The following is a 24,377-nucleotide window of genomic DNA, read 5'->3' on the forward strand; positions in this document are numbered from 1 at the left end:
AAGATAGACTAATAGATCTTATGTGATATTTTAAAAGAAACATTGCCAGAAATGATTAAAATATTAAAACTTTATATTATTACACTAGCTCGTGACTTCGTCCGCGTGGAATTTAACAAAAAAGTAATTATAGATTTTTTCTAAAACAAAAGTAACCTAAGTTACTCCTTATTACATTAGCTACATGTCAATAAAAGTCCCGTCAAAATCGGTCTAGCCATTTCAGAGATTAGCCGGAACAAACAGACAGACAGACAAAAATTGTAAAAAATGTTATTTTGGTGTAATAATTTATTACCGTATTTATATTCATATGCATGTAGTAAAAAACTGTTATTTAAATATTATAAACAGACACTCCAATTTTATTTATATGTATAGATTAGAGAAAAATTATTTCCAGTTGAAGCAATTCAATACGTTAAAGCTAGATCTTAAGCAGATTAAATGGTTTCTCAGCAGTAATCTAGTCTTGAATAAATAATAGATTTATTTGTATATTCTGAAAATGACAACTAAGTAAAAAAATACGCTTTAGAATGATCACTAACAATAATACCTAAAGGAAAACGATTATAGTAGCTTACAGACTACCCGCAATATCTGTTAACTCTTCATGAATAAATTCCTACATTCTGCAGTCTCTTAGGAAAACTTTGTAAAGAGCTCATACAGTTTAGTGACTATCTACGAGAGGAAGCTTCTTTGAAATTTATTTATATCCGATCTCATGATATCTAGGATATAGGTAACTCTATCTTTTCAATAACTTTTTTAATTTAGGTAAAAGACCTTCCAAAAAATTATATCTATATAGTGAGGCAGAGATGAATGTATCTCTGAGTGTGAAGTTAAAAATACTTATTAATTAGTTTATATCGCTTTCCAGATTGAGCTAGTCCTCAAGGTATTAGACCTACAATAAGAATCACTGGCAGTTTTTACATATTCTTTTATCCATATTCAAAATATGATGTTCCTTATATACTTTTTGTTTTGTAACACTTCTGTCACTGCACTCTGCTATAATAAACGTCTATACAAGCACCTCTCTATTTTCATTCATTTTTACTCAAGGTTATCTCTTTTTAGACTAGACTGTTACTAGATCAATCTGAAAAGTGGTTCAAACGAAAGCAACAGTAAAGTTAGGAACAGCCCTCAGTGGTTTAAACGAAAGCACTACATATGTACATGTAGTGCTCTGTGATATCATACCGTAAAACGGAATCTTCGTGTTAGTAATATTCGTGAACGTTTTCAAAGGTATTGGGATGTATGTTTGTAACTCAATCAAGCTTAACCGGGTGAACGGATTCGAATGAAATTTCGTACACAAACGTGAACGACAAACTGGAATGGCACATGGAATACTATTTATTACATCTGCGAGTTACAGTTGTTCTAATATAACATTTTGTCATGGTGTGGACTGGAAATTAGAACACCTGATAGATTATGTTGGCGACTGCCTCGAACTCTTTTGATCATTTTATTATTTTTGTTTTAGAAATAAATAACTGTAGAGTTCATACATGTTCTTTTTATATCTCATGTTATTTGATACATTTCACGTATTGGATTTACTATAGTTCGCAGCTGCATATTAATGTATTTTACTATCAAAATCTACGCGGTTTCATCATTTATACACATACAGTCCACCGATCCGTCACAAATGTTACATTTATGTTTTCTGTTTCGTATTATTTAATTCGAATGAGACTGGTGATAAGAAATGTGACTAATGGGCGGAAGTTAGTTTATTTATTAATGTAACTTTAATGCAGACTGTACAAAAAGTATCGGTACGTTTGACGGAACTAACACCATGCGGCATTTTCTACCTATCCACCATAGGTAGCGCAGAGAAATTTTGCTATTTTTTTTTAATAGAATTAAAGTCGTTTATTCTGACTTGTAAGTACGAGTAACAATAGATAATTTGAAGTCAGCTTTAACGTTGGATCTCGTAAGGTGCTCACCACGCTTACAGATAAACCGAAGCGTGTAGTGAGCCAATAATATAACATAAAAAATAACAAACAACACTCAAGAAACTTATTAATATTGTCATGAAATATATCGATCTCTAGCCGCTCCGGAACCAGGCTATTGAGCAGTGAGATAGCTTGATAAGTAGGAGCAAACTGGGCAGTGCATGTGCGAACATGTGGTGCCGACAGTAATCGACACGTGCGTAGTCGCAGGTACCGCCGTGGGGCATATAAGGAACAACGCCTCAGGGTTGTCGGATTATCTATTCTCCCATTCAGCAGCATATAATGATGCACCATCAGATTGCAGTTTCAGACAGTTGTATACACATTGTATATATGTAGATACGGAGACACTGTATGCGTCTCCATATCTTCATATATACATCCACAACTCTAAAATGTTTGACCTTGAGAATAAAACAAATTTATTAAATTTCAATATTTTATTGAATCACATGTAATAAAAAATGATTTTTGCCTTGTTAATAATTATCTCAATTATTTATTACTTTAATAACTCCGTGCATCGTAAAGATTAAATTCATAAATAGTAATGAGCAATTGATTTAGACTCCATGCAAACAGATCGTGTACTTTCCTCTCATTCATAGAACAATCCGTGTCAAATACAATTTGCTTAGTAAATAAGCTTTTTTACATACAATCAGTATCAATCGCATATTTACAATCTTTTAAACATAATTATAATTAAGCAAGTATCTCAATACAATAAAAAAAATATAATATATCGCGATCGTACTAAACATTAAAACAAATACAGCGTACGGTTTCATATTAATCAAATAAAAAACTTGTATACACAAAAGAAAAATTTCAATGTTTATAAATTTTAAGCTAATCTATTTAATATAGAACGCGTCGTTATTTATTTTATGTAAATAAAAATAAATAACAGTAATTAAATTTATCTATTTAATTTATAAATTATTAACAATTAATAATAACTGTATAATAATATAATAAATTTCATTTTTACATTTACAATAATTATTTGTACAGGAATTATTATTCTATCGATTGTGCGATGAGATTAAAAAAAATATATTATATAAATAATAATTTAATGAATGTTAAAAACAATTTATTTATACAGTTCCTTTTTAACTTTACACTAATAGATACTCTATTCACTTAGCTTAGAGCCTGTTTTACTTATTCCCTTATTCTCTTAAAGAGTACCTACCTAGTCTTATAATATAGTTATTTGATAATTTCTAAGGAATATTTTATTTACAATTTCATCATTTATCAGTCATTGTCCTTGCACCCGTCTATATATTACGCAACTGAACGTAATAAATCAAAATTTTCGAATTAATAAATTAGAACGAGAGTTTTTATTCGCTAAACGATATTGTTATTTTAAGTCTCTAATCTGCCACGTAATATACAGATAGGCAAAATTTCTCGCTTAATTGCTTCATAAATACCTAATGGACTAAATTTTAAATGAAATAATTGTATACATTTTGCAAAAGTGAGTATCATTAATAAATAATTATTTATTAATAATTCACATATAGATTTGAAATAAATTTTAACACAAGATTATTAAATTTATGTACTTATAAATATTTATATGAATGATAGAGATTTAACTGAATTAAATCAAATGAAATAAAAATAATTCGTTTAATACGCAAAATTAATATATCTAAGTATTTAATTTTTATGGCAAAAAAGAATATTAGCAACAACTCATTTCATTTTCAAAAATTCCAACCGCAATTAACTAAGACAAGACAAATATTAGAGGTAATTTATTTTCTAAAAATAAAAATAATTTCTTTATTTTACACACAACTCTCTTGATGAGCCGCTAGCAATGGCGTTCTTGTAGTTACTACTTCGCGATGTGATCTCATCGTACCATTTACCACACTGCGACCCGAATCACTCTGAAATCAATATTAACATGAATACCTTAAAAATAATCATCAGGGACTGTAAAATGGGAAGCTTAGTCTCACCTAGCAGCTTGGTTTGAATGCTGTTTCTTTTGTAGGGTGCGCTTAGGGATGAGGGAGGGAGGAGAGGGATGACAATTTATCCTCTGGAATCAAGGTACAACTTATGTATTGCCAAAATATAAGTGGTAACGCGGGTATCATATGATAACAAGATCTCCTTAATAATGATGCTGTACTAATGCTGATGAATGCTGTTCGTACATATAGGCGACGGTTGCCACTTATCATTAGATAGGCAGTCAGTTTATGTACCATTCTAATTGCAAAAAAAATTATTTGTATATCTTAAGATTGATTTATCTTTCATAAAACAATCGGTAACTCTTTATTACTTAAGATAAGAAAACTAAATTAAATAATTCAAAACAATAAACTCCATGATATCTATAATTTTTATTAAAGTCAGATATTTTTTCCACTAAATAGGTTATGTGTTTCTTTCTCACATTGGTAGTATAAATAGAACTCTTATGATATAAATTGTAATATTTGCAACAATGATCTAAAGAAGCGATTATCCTTTCAATCAAATATATAGACAGCTCAAAGGTAACATTTATTATTATTTTACAGCCTCGGTGTTATAGTGGTTTAATACACCGCTTTACTATCCGATAGTCGTAAGTTCGATTCCTCGCACGGTACAAACATTTGTATTCATGAGTATGATTGTTTGTTTTGGTCTGGGTGTTTTCTATGTATAATATGTATTTATTAAAAAATGTATATCCATGTATTTATATCAGTTGTTTAGGACCCATAACACAAGCTCTGCTGAGCATGGGACTAGATGGCGCTGTGAGAATTGTCCAGAAATATTATTAGTATTTACCTAAATTTTAATAAAGAAATTTAATATAAGATACTAGGGAAACACTTTCTATATTATTTTTGTTCCACAGTGTCTTAAGATAATATTATACCTACTTAACTATTTAATATAATTTGGAGTAAAAACTTCTATAATATTAATAAACCTTTAATAATTTAGGTAAATAAATCTTTTATAATAATCGAATATAATTTAAGTAGCCATTAAAATAATAAATAGAAGCTATTGATTCATAATAAATATTAAACGCCTACTCCATGAACAGAAATAGATATTAAAATATGATTGAAATAACTCAAGCATTCAAATGCTATATCAATAATTGTGACTTAGAGAAGATGGAATCTGAATATTATTAAACATACCAATATTTACTTTATACCTGATGCTAAATATAGATAATATATTTCAGTATAAGAAGAAAAGTAATAATTTATCCTTCTGTTAATATTACTATCTACCCCGCACTCGATTTAGCTGTACGTATTATTTATCTGTTAAAATATAACTCATCATATAATACATATATAACATATGATCTTTCCGGAAGAAATTTTCTAAATAGTGATGAAAACCATATGAAGATCCTTTTATAATGTGGAAGGAAGAAATTCGAGTCAGAAATATTTTTTTTTAAATCGCAATGTACTATTGCCCCATAAAGGTCACTATTAAACTCAGCTAGCCCACATTAATTTCGAGGATATTAGAATCAACCGTGGCAGAAGTGACCCTACCTACGGCTTAACATTAATTAGGTTTTGTACGTAATAGTATTTGCGTCAGGGGTGACGCGGTTTGTTAGTAACAAGGCTAGCATTACTGGCGATGTACCCTGATAGGTAACTTTTACGCGGACCTTTTAGATATCATAGTATATCGTGAATTGGCAACAATGGGGTACATGATCTAACTTCACCCTCAATATTATTTTAGTCTCTACTGAGTTGCTTGAATACTAACGTTGTTAATTTCTGGCAAATTAGTTTAGAACTAGGTAACCTCATGTCACTGGGGGGGAAGGGGATTGTTAGTAATGTGGATTGATAACCCCATTGCTAGCAATGTATCATGTCAGGTCGACCTCCACGCGGTTCCCCCTGGAAACCATCGTGATAAATTCCTGGTGAATTTGTCACGATGGGCTAACTGACCTGATCTCATGCTCATCTTATCATCCTCCACTGGTGCCCTGCCAGCGTAAACCGTTAGCGCAGGCAGGTGCACCATTACATTATCATTCACAAAAAAAAAACCTCATGTCACTCTTATTGTTTCTTCTTCTTTACTGTACAAATAATACAATAATATATATATGTTTACTTAATTTTATTTTGTTTTCGATTGTACAATTAGTAATTCGTATTTTTATTTATTTTTATTCATTAGGTTTGACTTCATTTTTTTTTCACCAATTACCTACCTAAGGTAAGGTAAAATAACAAATTATACAATCTAAAGTAAAAGTAATAATATTATATATAAAAAATAATGCATTATGTGGTGAACCAGTAAGCAAGCAATAATACAATATTATCATCCTTACATCTTATCATCCTTAGGATAACTACTATCTTCATTTTCTTTCTACTTCTTTATCTTTTTATTTTAATTTCATCCTTCATTTCGTGTACCCGAAACAATGTAGCAGACATTTTTATTTTACCAGTATTATACAAATCTAGTTTAACTAATTTAAATAAAATAAAAGCTTTTAAAAATGTTCGATTGGCGTACTAAAATGAAAAAGTTTTGTACATAAAAATTACAAAATAATTTTCCAGTTCGATACTACAAAGGGAGCCGACTATCTAGGCGGTAAGCATTATTCATAGTTAAAAATAAACACTGCTATTCATAAAAATATCACTGTACATCCAGTGCTTTTATTTATGTTACGAATATTTTCATGTAGTATTGTTTAAATTAGTTTTATTTGAAATGGACAATAGTGTAACTATAAATATATTGGTAAAATTAAGCTTCTACAACTTCATCTTATATGATTAAGGAAAATGAGTTGGAAATGCACGAAGTATATTAACTTATATGTTATTAAAAATAAAACAAATGGAATGGGTGCAAATGACTGGTCTTTAAAACAGATTTGTAAAAAAGATGTCAATTGAGGTTCAACCAGGATAGGGTTATTTTTTTTTATTAGTGTTAATTGATCAATAATACCATAAAAAAGTTAAATTGATTAATAAATATTATATATATTCTCGAATTTGTAGGATTTATGTAAATGAACTCGACAACTATCTAAAATATATAATAAATTGTGATCTGTATGACTGTATAGAAATAAAAGAAAGTCGGTAACAGTGCTCGCTATTTCCTAACAATTGAAACATGAATGAGGTTCTATATTAAGTTGTATTTTTTATAGCTTTTTTAAATGAAACGACTATAAACATTCCCTTTTTGCATGTAAGCTGGTACTTTTCTTGTATAGATTTGACCAAGACGTAACTAGTAGTTTACAAGTTATTGTACGGCCTCAGTGGTCTAGCGGTTTAGCACACCGCCTTACTTCCGATGGTCGCAGGTTCAATTCCTCGCAAAACACAAAAATTTGTATTCATGAGTATGATCGTTTGTATCGGTCTGAGTGTTTTCTATGTATTTACGAAAAAAAATTATAATAATAATAATCTATAATAATCATAATTTTTCATAGCTTGTATACTATATTATTGTAACATATGTTAAATTACATTCATGCAATTCATGCAACATCTTGGTCGGTTGTCTAAAAGCTGTATGCTAAATGTTAGTTTGCCAACCTGGGAGTCAGTGTATTGAGCGTGTGGCGAAGTGGGCGTGCTCGGCGATTGCGTCCGGGGTAAGCTGTGCGCGCTGTTCGAATCTTTAGTTACATTCATGCAATAGCTTGATTATCTACAAGCTTGAAAGCTAGTATTAAATATTAGATTGCCAACCTGGGAGTCAGTGTATTGAGCGTGTGGCGAAGTGGGCGTGCTCGGCGATTGCGTGCGGGGTAAGCTGTGCGCGCTGTTCGAATCTTTAGTTACATTCATGCAATAGCTTGATTATCTACAAGCTTGAAAGCTAGTATTAAATATTAGATTGCCAACCTGGGAGTCAGTGTATTGAGCGTGTGGCGAAGTGGGCGTGCTCGGCGATTGCGTGCGGGGTAAGCTGTGCGCGCTGTTCGAATCTTTAGTTACATTCATGCAATAGCTTGGTTATCTACAGACTTGAAAGCTAGTATTAAATGTTAGTTTGCCAACCTGGGAGTCAGTGTATTGAGCGTGTGGCGAAGTGGGCGTGCTCGGCGATTGCGTGCGGGGTAAGCTGTGCGCGCTGTTCGAATCTTTAGTTACATTCATGCAATAGCTTGTTTATCTACAGACTTGAAAGCTAGTATTAAATGTTAGTTTGCCAACCTGGGAGTCAGTGTATTGAGCGTGTGGCGAAGTGGGCGTGCTCGGCGATTGCGTGCGGGGTAAGCTGTGCGCGCTGTTTGAATTCTTAGGCGCAGCGGCCACTGCTGCGTATAGCGGCGGCTCAGGTTGACAGTCCAAGATGCCTGAGCATTAAAAATATCTGAGTATGCAATAATAGAATATCACTACTATTATATTATTCGACTGTTGGTGCACTTGAGTTCTATATTTAAGATTTTATATTCCTAAATTTAATGATGATGATGAAATGATGATGATTCCTAAATTTATAAAATTATTATGTTAATTTTTTTTAAATAAAAGTAGCCCGTCATAATCGGTTCAGCCATTTCAGAGATTAGCCGGAAAAAACAGATAGACAGACAGACAGACAAAAATTGTAAAAAATGTTTTTTTGGTGTATTCATATGCATGTAGTAAAAACGGTTATTTCAATATTACAAACAGACACTTCAATTTCATTTATATATAGATGTATAGATTATTTCATATATATGTTAATCTATAAGGTACTTTTAAAATGGGTCATGTAGCGTGAATTAAATAAATAAATATAAGAAAAGTGCATATAATAATTGTTGCTTTAGTAATATAGCGGCGGCTCAGGTTAACAATACAAGATACCTAAGCAATGAAAATATTACGCCTATGGGACCACTTTGTCGACCTTCCGTTTATTAAAAAGTTAATGTGTGGAGGACGAGGGATATTATTTTCGATACTTCAGGGCCTCATAATTATATATCATGGCCGAGGCAAACACTCAAAAATTTAATTAATATTTTTCATTAATTAATTCAAAGACCGTAGTGGCTTAGTGGTTTCCTACTCCGAATTACACTCAAGAGGTCGTTAGTTCAATACTGGCTTAGATAAAAGAAAAACTTTGTGCTTTTTTATATATTTCTGATTGACTCTCTGGTAAAGGAAACATCGATATTAAATAACTGAGTGATGGTGGCAGGTTCGCTCCCTGTTGGATTCAAATATACAGAAAGAAATGTATGTATTTGTATGTAATGTAAGTATGTATTTATGTATTTGTTCCAAACTTTATTATATTAAAAATTTTCATTATGAATTAATATTGACATGATGATTTTTTAAGTCATGGGAGTTGTATTATTTTTACAATATTGGCAAATACCAAATACCAAAATCTTCTGTATTATATATATATATATATATATATATAATGCCGATATTTATCTGGAAAAGTAATTATTTTAAATGATGAAAGAATTTTTCAAATCCGTGCAGTACTTTCTTCGAAATAATTTCACAAAATTTACAAAAAAGGTTTTATATATTCGTAAATATATATTATACATAGAAAATACCCAGACCGATACTAACTATCACACTTGCGAATCGAATCGGCGACCATCTGAAATATCTAATCCGCTAGACCACCGAGGCCATCAAATAACAACCCAAAATTTTCACCGTTCTATCACCAACCCCTATTTTTTAATAGCGATTTTAACTCATATGGCATCGCAACGTATACGGGGTCGGCTAATAGTTAGTTCTAATGTATAAACTGTTTTACCTCCGACAAACCACATATTTGCAGTTATTAGTTATCACTTATGCTTCTGAGTACACATACTTTCGCATGCGTTCTCCCGTGTCCTGACCGCAATCATATTAATTAGCTTAAGTACTATATGATCACGGTTAGAAGGTTAACATGTTTCATACTCGACTAATTCCTTTGAAGCCTGATTTAACTTAGTCGTATTGTAACAAAATGAATTTTATTCAGTTCAAATATGTGTTTAATCATTTTATATTATGTTTAAAATAGAATATGAAGTTCAGAGATTTACTGTCACTCGATTGTCTGTGCAAACCTTAAGAGAGAACTTATGTGAACTTAATTATTTACTTTAAGTACTTTTAACATAAATAAAAGTATAGAAACAGATAGTCAACTGTTTCTATACTAATTTATATTCCCATATTATTTTATACACAAACACTATATCAGATTGGAGTAGTCAGAGACAATATCAACTAGCGGATTAGTTTGTTAGTTGATAAGTTGTTTCTTAGTCACCAAGATTTGAAGTAACGACCTTTCGGCGTAAACCACTGATCATGACTAACTATAATTATTTCCCTATTTTATATAATAATAATTATGGATAAAGTAACTAATAAAGACCTTTTCAATTCAAAATTAAGAGCTATAGTTGGTAAGTAGTATTATTTACATCAATTATTACTTAGTCTGACGTCATTCTTGTAGATATTTTCCATGAAGTACAACATAATTTCCATCATAATGATTACGTTACAATGGAATAATACCGAGAAAGGCAACAAGTAAAACAACAAAATCAATTCAAACTCAATTATAATAACGCCAAGTTCTAAATATGATTAATGAAGACTTAAATTCAGAGACGCTGAAACAGCCAAGCAATTTACATAGAAATTAGACAACTAACAAACTGAGAATGAATAAGTGATTGCATAAAAAGGTTGCAACCAAGAAACTTTGTTAACTGCAAGCCGTGGCCTGTTACTACACTAAACTAATTATTCGGCGCTCGCAACGAAGCAGTATTGATCTACACAAACAAATAAATAAATACGAGAAAATAAATAGAGGCAACAAACTTGACCCGCTAATCCTTACGGCTTGAGCTGAAAATTATACAAGCGTAGCTCCAACTTACTGGCTCTGTTTAATGAAATTTGCATACTCAACTCAACAAGTTTGGTTTTTAGAATTTAACACTAAAATTGTAAATGTAATTATTATTTTTATTATTACCTACCACCCCGTGACTTTCTTTCCTGTTAATGACCTTCAAACACGTAATCGTTTTCTCTACAGTTCGTCCATTTACGCGACGAATTTATTTTTCATTTTTAATTGCTTCTAATTTAGCATGCGTAGATTAATATAAGTAATATAACATTTCCAATTAATTTTATAGTAGTTTATTATTTTTATTTTTATAAAGTTTGGATGGATTGTGTAAAAGGTGATATGTATAAAAGGACAGTAAGCTCAGATGTGATGGCTGATAGAGAATAGGGGAAAAATATTACATACTGCTCCTACCTCAAATAATGGAATAAATGCAAGGCAATATAATAAAGAAAGATTTTTAAACATCAACAAAACTTAAAATAATTATAGAATACAAAATTAATGTTAGACATAGACATCTACATAAGTATACAATGTAAATAAAAGTAAAAACAGTCTATTAAAAAAAGAAATTCAGTTGAGTTTCTTGCCAGTTCTTCTCAATTGATTCTGTATAGTGATGGTAGGAAAAAATATAATACAAAAAATTTAATGTTCATAAACGACTCAAATGTCCCACATAAATAAATTGTTTTTTATTTTGATTTTGACTACAGGTACTAGTTTAATACAAAATATAGTTTAATACAATTTTTTTATGTTCAAGTCAAAATCAAAATAAATAACAATTTATTATATAAAAAACTGATTATAACAATATAATCAGTATTTTATAGTACCTATAGTAACTATAATAAATGAAAACGTACTTTTAAAAGTTTGTAAAATTTTAGTAGATAATAATATTGTCGGATGTGCCGATCCCAAATAACAAGGACTAAAAACCGATGATAGTAAAATTGATTACATTTGTGGCAAGTTATGAAATGATTGATCGTGATATAATCTTAAAATGGCTATAGAAACATGAAACCGATTAAATAAACTTAGATCAATTAAGTTATTACTTTAATAATGAACAATTAAATTGATTTAGCCCACAATTTATTAATAGCCTTTATACTGAAAATAGATTTACATGTACAGTACTACAAACCATCTAGACAGTCATTGATAATAAGAAATGGAAATACAAGAACAGTGAAAATGAACTTTATTATTATTAAGTTCCAAAGTTAATTTTCATATAAAAATGTAACGATTAAAAATTTGCTTTGCATTTGTAATATCAGAAAGCCATCCACCCTATTCGAAAAATGAACTCGGGATAAGAAATGTGAGTGATTCTACTAGGGTATACACTATATGTCTATATTTTCATACAGGGCAAGTCGCGAGCTTGATATCAGTGTTAATATTTTATATAAATTCTGTCTTGAGTTAGGTGTATAATATTTCAATTTTCTCTATCAGGAAGTTCTTGTATCTACGTATCCACCTACTTCAACGTATAGGAGTTGAATTATTAATAACCTTAAAACACGTGTATGAGGAAACATCCTATTGGAGTATCTATAGGTTGCTTTTAGTCCAAGTAATACTGTATTCATTTTATCATCATCATCTCAGCCATTATCTCTTTTCTTTTTAAGTATGAGCTTGAAGTGCCCATTTATAAACTCGAAAAGTCGTTCCAACCTAACATCTGATCGACGTTAAAAACTTTGTTTAATCTTTTATAAATAACGGAATACCCATAGCTAGTAATACCATATTAGATCTTCCTGTGGTCTAACTATAAGTTTCTTTTTAGGATGATGACGATTTTCTTTCTTAGTACGATATGCTAAGTAATCTGATTTTGTTCTAATCCTATTGTCTTCCAAATATGTTACATCTGCAAATATCGTTAGCGCAGGATCTTTTCTGTGCACCATTTAGTTATCGTCCCTAAAAAAACTGTCTAGTAATAGGAAAAGACGACTAGAAAGTAGTAGTAATATATTACATTTAATTGAAATAATATTCTAGGTAATAGAAGGCATTCGAGTTGCATACAATATAATATCTCAGATATCAGAATAATCAGAAATTTATACTAAGCAAACATGAATGAACTAGTAACTCTGCTAGTACTCTCAAGATTTCCCAAATTAAACATTTTAAAACACGACACTTTCAACAATCCTAGGCGGAACAAAACGTAAGTGCTTAAGCACTCTGGTTTCCGTTTACGAGCAACCCTAAAACGCTCGAGTAAAAGGATAGTTCTGCCTAATAAGTGAAGTTTTAAAGTAAAACGAGCCAAGTCTCCGCACGTAACAAAACAAGGGTAATTCGAGTTTTAAGTTGCCGCATTTCTGTCTGGCGACATCTGTGACACAGTTCGCTCCTCGTATGATATGACGTCGGCTTTCAGCTGGATATTCACGAGATATTTGGTTAGAAAAATATGTTTTTAATATACAGTTCTAGTGGTGAATACAGTGTTTGCAGTTGATGTACAATATACTGTATAAAGTTATAAAAAGAGTATATATAGAAAAGTAGTTTTTTTTTAATACAACAGATGGACATAACATGGACAACAATCTAATGTATTAAAAATTACCAACCATACAATTAACTATGACAAAAATATTGGAATAAAACTATGAAAATATAATATTTATAATTTTCTGAAATAGTTGAGCGATTTCAGAAAATTTTAAATATTATATTTTCTCACATATATGAGTCAGAGTCAGACTTGGATACAGAAATCTTAAATTTAACTCAATAAATATAAAAATGTTTTTTTAATATGGTACATACAATGTATGTGTTATAGAGAAATAATTAATAAAAGTGTGTTAAATTATTATGGTAGATTGAAATAATTCTATATCAAAGTTCAACAGTTCAAACACATGGAAATTTTACCATGAATTTCAGCTCTTGTTACTTTTAATTGAAAAACAATATTAATATTGTGTACCTAACCTAGTAATGTCTCGACCATTACTTCTAGAGTAACATGTCACTTTCTACCCATCAAAATTTTATTTACTTAAGTAAGTCCAAATGGCTGATGGAACGATAATACTCGAGTATAAATTAAATAGTATTTACCTTTACTTAAGGGTATTAGGTCAGGGTTCCTCTCGTCCGGTCCGTGAGGCGAGCTTCGTTTCGGCAAAGTTGTTTTTTGGTTCTTGCTCGATGGCATTGTTACTGTGAAATTTAATTACATGTAATTACAGACGAAAAGGACTTGGGTCGGACGGTTTAATGAGTTAAGTCTGGAATTTCGTTCCATGAGCTTCAAGTGGAAGTTACTCGCAAATTAATATACCTACGAGGATTTAAAAATTTAATTGTATATAGATGGTTTGCTAATTCCTGCGCTAAGTTAAGATTTCACCAGTTTTTATTTATTAGTATATTTTGATTCAGGAGCTATCAATTGATATACTAAGTTAATCAAAATTTGTTTCAATTTTGTTTAGATGCTTATTACTCATTCCAGCAAAAATTAATCTACGTATATAAATATACGGTAATCGTTTATCATGAGATGGACCTTAGGCTTGTTTGCCTCCATTGTAGTATAAAATATTAATGCAATTTGGTATATATGTATTTTTTTTCCTGACTTCACTTAAGTGGTGCTGTGGGATACAGATAGTATCATAATACTAGCTTCAGTGGAAAGATTGAGATAAGCTATAGCTAAGAAACAACATGAGACGTCAACTTTGAAACAAAATTAAGGAATTAAAATCAGCCTCACTGTTTAGAAGCTATGATGGCACTGCCAGATACATAAATAGATATAAATAGATATTATCCTTATAACATTTTTCATTAAAAAGACATCCATATTAAACTAATATTGAAATAGTCTAGTTTATAAATTACTTATACTAAAGCTTCAAAGTCACTACATGATACAAACACCTCGAACTTGTAATACTCTTTGTTTTTGTACAAAACTGAAAGGAGTGTAAGTACTTACCTTCATAATCTCTCGATCTATGCCTTATTCTCGTAGCAATAAGGGCGAGACATAAAATGATGGCCACCGTCAAAGCGGCACCTAAAACACCACCTATCGCCCAATTCACCTCCCAGGCTTCTTGAGCTTCTGTGTACAATATAACAATAATTTAATATATTTTAGGAGACACTTTGAAAATTGATGAATTAATTATGTATTCAAGACGGGAACGCGTTGGTGTCGAATTTTCATGGACAGAGAACTTTTAAATGGAGCGTTCTATACATTAACCTATTCATGAAATAAGATTGGATATTTTCAATGAAAGAGTTTAGCAACCCGTAGTTGTTCTTTATTAAAATATGCATCTATTTTTAATATACAAAATAAGATAATTTTTTTAAATGTATAGTGAGAAAATTAATAGTGATTACTAAGTTAATATATTTGTGAGAGAATCTTGCACTAGTGGTTTACTATCACGATTTAGATCACAAAGTTGAGTTCTAATTTATCAAACATCAAATATCTGACTTTATAGTCATCCTGACATAGTCCATTGGTATACAGTTATCGCAGACGAGTGTACCATTCCATTATAACACATACAAAAATTGACTCGAGCAATGGAAATACGAATAACAATCAACATTAATACGAGAAAAGGTAGTTCTACCACATCAGATTCAAAGATACACTGTTAACATTTGCGGATTGCTAGAAATGGGCAATATTTTCCCCAGTGCTGACAATATTCTATATCTACTCAAATATATCAAGGTGCCAATTTGCCATGATGCGGGTAGTGCCAACTGACCTGAATTCATCATCTTATTGTCATTCATTCGTGCCCAAGTAGTGTCCTTTGATTACCTCATTCGGGATTCTGAAATAATAATGGACATTAATGACTTAATAGTCATTAATTTCCATTATTATTTCAGAAATCCTTGATCAATAATGATTATTTAGTAATATACAACTTTTAAAAAGTGATGCCAAGAACTGATACCAACTCACAGAGTGTCTTTAATCGAAGTTTCTAACTGATCGAGTTTTACAGCAATGTTCGAAGTTTAAGTTAAATGTGCAAGAGCATCCATTTCTCTCTTTATTTTCTAAGATATTTCCAACTTTCCTTTTAATTTTATATTTAAGTATACCATTACCATATTTATTTATATATATGATGTTGATGATCCATTATAATAGGATTTGTTTATTACCTCTAGTCCTTAAACATACTATAATTACAAATGAATTGAAATGTATTGAAATAGTTATTGAATATGATATTTAATAATAGTTATATCATGGGAGCCTTTCTACAGAGTTTTCTACGTAGGCATCTATTGCTTACCTATTTCAGCTACTAAGCAACATGTTTTGTAAATTGTGATCAGGTAAAGTACGTGATGTCGAATTACAGGAATCTTAGTCATCCGGAATGGCAACATGAAGAGTACCACGAGCATCATATAATGACGTGATGTATTTTTATGTTATATTTAAATCTCATATGTTCATGTATCGAAGTCACACTAGACCTCCACAAATCAAATCTACCAAAATCTCTCGGAATAATTTGATTAATTATCAGTTTTTTCATCCTCAGAGAGTCAGTTAATAATATGAATTTAGATGTAGTTATATATTATAATTTAGATGATACAAACGTCAGCTAGATGTGAACTCACGACCTGTCTGTCTAAGTCGGCGTAGTAATATATTGGGCTACAACGTTCTCTATTTTCGTAGATTGTCGTTATTTATAATTGATAATCAAAATATTCATTAATATCCTTACAGGAATTCATTTTTTTCATACACACATTCCGTCCAAAATATTATACTAGCTGACTCATGTAACTTCATCTGCTTCACATTTCCCCTACCTTTGCTACATTTTTCAATACAGGTTCGCTCCTATTGAGCTTAGCGTGATGTTAGCTTATAGCCTTCCCCGATAAATGGGCTATCCACCAGTAAAAGAATTTTCAAAATTGGTTCAGTAGGTCCAAAGATTAATTACCCCCTACTACCTCACAGCTTTACCTCTTTATAATATAGTATAGGTACAAAAAAAAATATTTCTAATTTATTAATCGAATTATTTAATATTAAATTAAAAAGACACAACTTCATATACATACGTATTACTACATATGTATTATATGTAGTTCTGTAATTCCGTTGTACTACATGTAGTTAGGGCGTTTCTAATCGAACTTAGCCTGACTAAATTGTCTTCAAAGACATGTTAAAAGTTTTCCGTGCGATATATTAAATTCTCGGGGGAAATACTTTTGCTATTCGTTCTCTCTGAACTCTTCGAAGTTTTTGGTTTTATGGGGTATGTTAAGACTGTTTTGTTCTGTTTATATTTATTAAGGTATCCCTTTGAAAGTTAAGAGTAACAATTGAACATATGTGCCATTATTTAACCTTTCATTATTATAAAAATCAACACCTACATATTTTTTTCTTTACTGCATTATTATTATTATTAAACTTTACAAAAAGATGAGAAAACATTTAACCAGTCTAATTCCGTGTACTATGAAAGCCCGTAATACCAAAAGTGACACGTGCACATTTCCGACCCTAAAGAATTCCTTTTACGCCCTTTTTAAAGTGCCTTATGCTGTAGTCTCTAAGGAGAACCTCGGTAAGTAGTTCATTCCATAACCTATGAAAATACTCGTAACCACTTAGACCCAGAGTAAATATAAATACTTTTTATTGATAAATTATCTATAATTAAATTTAAATCTTGAACATTCAAATAATTTGACTTTTGATCAAAATTACAATTCTCAATATTTATATGCAAGTTATTGTTTATTCGGGCTTCAGAACAGTTATTATAATGAGCTTCAAAATCAATAGTCTACCAGTGTTAATGTTACTGCATGTCGACGTACGACGACGTACTGCATACTGCATGTTGACGACCTCGGTGGTCTAGCAGTCTAGCACACCGCTTTACGTCCGATGGTCGCGGGTTCGATTCCTCGCACGGCACAAACATTTGTATTCATGAGTATGATTGTTTGTATCGGTCTGGGTATTTTCTATATATAATATGTATGTATTTACGAAAAAAAAATTATCTATGTATTTGTATCAGTTGTCTAGTACCCATAACACAAGCTTTAGCTAGCTTAACTTGGGTCTAGATGGCGCTGTGTGAATTGTCCTGGGATTATATGTTATATGTTTATATGCCATATATTCTTCTTTAAAGATCTCTATGGAAGTCATATTAGGCCTCGGGTTACATTGTTGGTTGTAATAATGTCTTCTAACTTTGTTATTAACTAACTCCAAATGGGTTCAGACGAAAAAGGACACGTAAAGATGATGTTAGTCATGTGATTTAGTAACATTATATTTAAATATTGTCTACAGAAGTTAAAATAGTTACATTTGAGTTGAACATACTTAATTTTAGATACTCAAATCCTGATCATAAAGATCTAAATAACATCAAATCCAAAACATGATGATAACCAAATATTAGGAAAAAAGAAAGTAGTACTGAATTCGATATTAAAAATGTATATTCACCGTTTAGGAAAATACCTCATTCTTATGTTTAAACGTTTTATGCGAGTTGTAAGAAGAATTATGAGTATAACGTCATATTTCTTTGTTTGTACAGAATTTTTCCTCGTTTATGAATAAATGAAATGGGTCCTACTATTTCTTTATTATCCATATGGATGGACTAGCGACTAAAATACAGAAATATTCCTTAAAGATGGAAGGGGAATGGTAACCACATCAATGGTAATACTGTTGCATAAGAATGGATTTTCACTACTATGTTTCATATATCTAAAATAATGGATATTAGGTATATGACACTAAAGAAATGTTAAGTTACGAATCACAATCATGTTGAAACTAATTTGCGAAAAAAAGTAATTAATTAAACTTGCCTGTTCTAGGTGATAATCTTGGTGCAGTTTCCACTGTAAATGTTATATGCTCTGATCTTCCTCTAGCATTGGCAGCGTATATGACCAATTTCAATTGTCTCTTTGCTCCAAGTCTTCGAAGGTTCCATGTTGCCACAGCATTGCTGGCATTTACGACTAAACCTTCATTTGCCCATACCTCTGCTATGTAAACAGAATGGAGGCCACCTTCATAACCTAAAAGTAAATTACTTATTAAATAAATACGAAATAATGCGTATTACATATGCAGTACACTTATATCGAAAACTGCCGGAGAGCAGAACTTGCACTCGCCGAAAAATGAACGAGGATGCAATATCCCATTTCGATATAGTAGTTGGACAGTTTTAATTGGAATATTGTTAATTTCGTATCAAATCTGTAAAGCGCTGAACGATATTGCATAATTAAAGAACATTTTGATGGGCAACACCAATTAAGTAATCTGAAAAAAAAGTTGGTACAAATTGACTATCATATTTTAGTAAAATATTCATTAGTTTATGCTGAAAAATACTAACGGGCAAACTAGTTGTACTAATAACTAAAATAATAAAATATTTGTGAATGTAACTAAAATATTATTGTTCAACTGACTTGTACTTGACCGGATCATTGGTCCACCGTCAACTAAATAACTTGATTTAGTTGATTTTTTTTTGTAGTATACACAGACTAGAATATTATATTTCTTTATTACTGTAATTGAATATAAAAATTAAAGTATAATATTTAAAACATGCAATTTGCAATGTCGTGGACCATGTAAAAAATATTATCATGATGGCGTTTACTTTAATTTCCTTAATAGCTTTCACTTTATTTTTTTTGCGGAGAAGAAAAACCGTTGAAATAGGATAAAGTTAATTGTTATCCAGACTTGTTTACAGTTAATTAAATGAACTAAACGGTTTTTAGGGAATAGCGCTTTAGATTTTTAGATTAGACACCAGCGTTAAAATATCGATTAATTTTACTCTATCTGCGAGATTAATCCATTCATTAGGTTATAACCCTTTAGCAATTAAAGTTCTAGTGGATTTATAGATTAGTGGGTATTTTAAGAGATCGCACTCCAGGGGCGAGGGTCAAAGCGGTTGATTAGTGATTTGATGATATTAATAATTTTATTTCAGAATAGACGCTCGTTGAACTTTATACCAGCTACGAAATATTTTATTATCATGAAAACACTCTGTTAAAAGTAATCTATAGGTATGATATCCATACTGGATAGGATTGATCTTTTAATTATTACTAATAATTAAATATCAATTATATTTTGTATCTGTAGTATCTAGTTTGTATTTATTACATATAATGAACAAAACAGAAACAAAATACTCGAACCGGTCAACCCGTTTTTTAATTTTTACAAGACTAACAAACAGCGATTGATTTGCAGGTCTTGTGGTGTTCTACAATGATTTTTTTCTTAAACCTTATAGTTTACTTATATCACTTTCCTACTAATTATGTGATGTTTGGTGCTATGTTATGTGTTTGAACAAAATCATGTATTATCTTTAAATCGAGCAGAGAGGGAACTATATATTAAACTTTTAAAATGAACAAATCTGATGTGGGCATTATTCAGGTACATATATACATGCACCTTCTTAGATTGCGCTTTGTTTGTATGGCCTAATACAAACAATTTGATAAATAGATCCCTCTCAGTCAGTAATTATTGTTGAGTATTTTTAGTTTAGTTAGTTTATTTAAGACTTGTTATAATTAGTAGTTTTGATATAATGGGGTTGACATGTTTGGTAACAAAAACCCCAAAATCAATTTAGATAATAAAAAAATATTATCTTTTATACAAATATATAAAAAAGTGAAATACATAAGTAACTCTTCTTTCTTTATAGAAAAAACATGATACAAGTACATAAAATTGAAATAGAAAGGTACATAAAATATCCTTTCTATTTGAATTTAATATTTAACGTTTAATTTCTTTTATAATAGTTTTTATTAACAGAGATGAGCCAACAATTATACAATCATTATATAATATATTTTTTTTAATATATAGAATCTTATTTAATAAGCTCAATCATATATATCAAGATTCGTTTTATAATAAATACCGTAATAACTAGTAAAACAGACAGTAGAAATATAGCGATAGTTTCACTACCGTTGCAGTATTTCTTTATTAATATTCGCAACGCCAAACCATATTGAAACAATAAGAAAAGAAGTTCATTCGGTCTCTGCTGAAAGCAAAGTCTACTTTCGAACTCAAAGCAAAAGTTAATCACAAATAATACAAGAAATTGGAATCTCAGATAAGTGACTCTTCCCTATAGAAAAGTGTGAAGCAACAAACAGTTAAAGTAATGAAAAAAACGAAAGGAGAAATTCAGAGCGCCTCTAATAAAAGAGGAAGTCTAAAATAGCCATTTTCGTGATTTGTAATAGTGCCTTGAATCGATTTATATTTGTAATTAGTTAAGGGAATGGCTGGAGGACAACTCGGAAAGCGAAAAAGGCACATTTTATCTGCTTGTCTTTACTTGACCAACAAAAAAAGAAAGAATTAGTTTTTTTGTTTGTCATATATTTATCATAGTCATTAATAATAATAATCTCAGGTCAATTCACACATTGCCATCTACACTCTAGTTAGGCTAGCGTGTTACATTGTCCATATCATTAAAACGTTATATTCACAATGATATTTTTTTTTATAATACGAAGGTGGCAAACTAGCGTACGGCCTATCTGACCGTAAACGATTACCATAGTCTTTATTAGTATACCATATATCAACATATACCTATAAATGACATTGAAGAGTCTGTTTGTAATTACAAATTAACAGCTTCTTACTAAATGTATAATTTAAAAAAATCAGTTTGTTTGTTCTTGCTAATCATAGAAATGGCTTGACCGATTTTGACGGGACTTTCACTCGCAGATATATGTTATAAGGAGCTACTATTATTTTACAAGATACAATTTCTTAATTATATGTAACATATATTAAACAAAATTGTATAATGAAATATAACTGTTCTAAGAACTATTAATAATAGTGAAATCAGAAAAGAAGATATATTTTATATTCAACATTTCGCATTAAAATTTTGAATAAATAATTGAAAAGATATCGAGTTATCAATTGATGCTATTGTTATCATACCATTGTAGTTGCCTCACAATAATGAAATATTCTAGCAAAAAATACGAATTGTATTCAAATCACTTCATTTTTTTATGTTCATTATAAATTCGAATTGATGGTTAAAGAGGGCAATAGCTAGAAGTTATTTGCAGTGCTTCAGAATAAAAAAATAAGACTTATTTTTCGTATTTTTTTTTCATTATTGAAATTATATAATTGAAATAAATCTTCCGTAACTCAGAATACTCAGAATGTGGGAATAATATGTTTTAAATAAGAATTAAGGGGCTTAATGCTTATTTAAAACATATTATTCCCAGTACCTATAAATAGAAATCTTTGAATACCTCGGCTAGTTCTATATTATAACACTATATATATAACCCTTCCTCTGGAATAACTCTTATTTATTTCTAAATACTGCATTAAAATGCGTTACGTAATTTAATAAGCGAATAGACAGCGGTGACGACTCTGTTTTGTACTAAGTACATCAAGAAACTTAAGACATAAAATTTGTTCACAGGGCCTGGTATTGTCAACGACATTGGTAATATTTTTTGTTATTGCCTTGAACCGTCGAAACGAAATGGATGATGTTTGAACATTTAAATTATGCCTTCGCTTTTAGCTCTTATTTCAACAGAATAAGGTTACTTTTCACTTACCAGCAAGACAAATAAGATCCAACGAGTCGTCAGTAAGATTGTACACCGTACAATTTGATGGTGGATCTGGTCTCGTAGCTGGTAGCAGTGTGTATATACAGGGTGATGTTTGTTGTCCTGCTAAATTGGTAGCTCGACATGATAGAGTACCATAATCGACGTCCGAAACTGGAGTGTAAGACAGCACGGACCGTCCCTCGTAGGCTTCTATAGTGAAACGTAGCTGAAAATATATTATGATTAAAGTTTCTTTTCTAATTGATTCTAATAATGAATATTGCTTACTTTTCTAATATACGTTTTATTGTACTACAAAGCAAAGATGGAGAAACTGTCATCAACATATACACATTAATGTGGAAAATATATTATTATATAGTGACTGAACTAGACGGCTAATACGTCTCAAGCATTGTCAAAGCACTGCTTGGACTTGCTGCTTGGCGGCAGAAATATGAGTAGGTAATGCAGACGTTTGTACATTTTTACTTCCTTAAACTTATGATTAAACTACCGTAAACGTAAACTTATAACATATGTATATACATATATTATATTTATTTTCATACTAATATCAAGATTGTGAGACATTATCGAAATATTGAAAAAAATCTAAATAATAAATTAACTATAATTATTATAAAGACTAGTGTACTGTAATAAAGTATGAAGATATTAAAGCGAGAAATGCCTTGGCATTATTAAACATCTGGTAAGTGATAACTCATAAATTACAAATTACTTACATGTCTTTTAACATTACCATGAGATGTAATACAAATTTTAATAAAACTTATTCATTACACAAAAAACAGCGTGACAATGTATAAATAAAATTCAGTTCTAATTATAGCACTTACTGGATCAACTTTGATGGAACCAGCTGAGTTATTAAGGGTCCATTCAAATGTATCTGGAGGAGGGAAAGCGTCAACTTCACAAACCACACTTGACGGCTCTTGAAGTGCGGCGCCGATCATTCGTATTTCTCTTTTCCGACATATCGGCTTATCTGTGGACAATTTTCTTTACTATTAGAATTATTTATTAAGAAAATATTTTAAATTACGTATTAGCAACTTTAATAAATTGAATTATAATTTTTGACGACCTCGGTGGTCTAGCACACCGCTTTACGACCGATAGTCGCGGGTTCGCACGGCACAAATATTTGTATTCATGAGTATGATTGTTTGTATCGGTCTGGGTGTTTTCTATGTATAATATGTATGTATTTACAAAAAAATCTATGTATATGTATCAGTTATCTAGTACCCATAACACAAGCTTTAGCTAGCTTAACTTGGATCTAGATGTCGCTGTGTGAATTGACCTGAGATTATTATTATATTAATAATTTTGTTATTATAGATATCTGGATATCTATGAGAGATTTTATAAGTTGTTTACTAAAAAAGAGGTTTTTTTTATTTATTAATTATAGAACATCAATACATTGATGTTCTATAATTTGTTCAATAAGTTAATAATACATAAATATAAACTTATTCTTTGGCTTTACAGGTTGTAGTAAATCTATAAAACATTATCTGTTGCTTTTTTTTAACACTTTTGACAAGTCTCTGTAAAAACGAATAAATATAAAATGAAGATATAAAATAGGTCACAAATAAAATTTTCTCACGACAACGATGCATATTAATAAAATAAAAAAACCTACACCGAAGAAGTTATAAATAATAT

At 30.5% G+C, this 24,377-nt stretch overlaps 1 protein-coding gene across 1 annotated transcript in view; it reads right to left on the reverse strand.

The window, feature by feature from the left end:
* Nucleotides 1-3,623: 3,623 nt before the first annotated feature.
* Nucleotides 3,624-24,377, reverse strand: part of LOC131850318 (nephrin-like) — a 67,769-nt gene continuing 47,015 nt past the window's right edge. The window contains exons 9-15 of the mRNA XM_059200518.1: nucleotides 23,534-23,685; nucleotides 22,674-22,896; nucleotides 18,849-19,064; nucleotides 14,923-15,051; nucleotides 14,037-14,138; nucleotides 8,237-8,379; nucleotides 3,624-3,919 (exon numbers count right to left, since the gene is read on the reverse strand). Coding sequence (XP_059056501.1) covers nucleotides 3,815-3,919; nucleotides 8,237-8,379; nucleotides 14,037-14,138; nucleotides 14,923-15,051; nucleotides 18,849-19,064; nucleotides 22,674-22,896; nucleotides 23,534-23,685 — 1,070 coding nt within the window. The 3' untranslated portion in view covers nucleotides 3,624-3,814. The remainder of the gene's footprint in view (nucleotides 3,920-8,236; nucleotides 8,380-14,036; nucleotides 14,139-14,922; nucleotides 15,052-18,848; nucleotides 19,065-22,673; nucleotides 22,897-23,533; nucleotides 23,686-24,377) is intronic.

Source organism: Achroia grisella, unplaced genomic scaffold, assembly GCF_030625045.1.
Source record: "Achroia grisella isolate CSIRO2021 unplaced genomic scaffold, CSIRO_AGI_Agris_v1 utg729, whole genome shotgun sequence".
NCBI lineage: Eukaryota > Metazoa > Arthropoda > Insecta > Lepidoptera > Pyralidae > Achroia > Achroia grisella.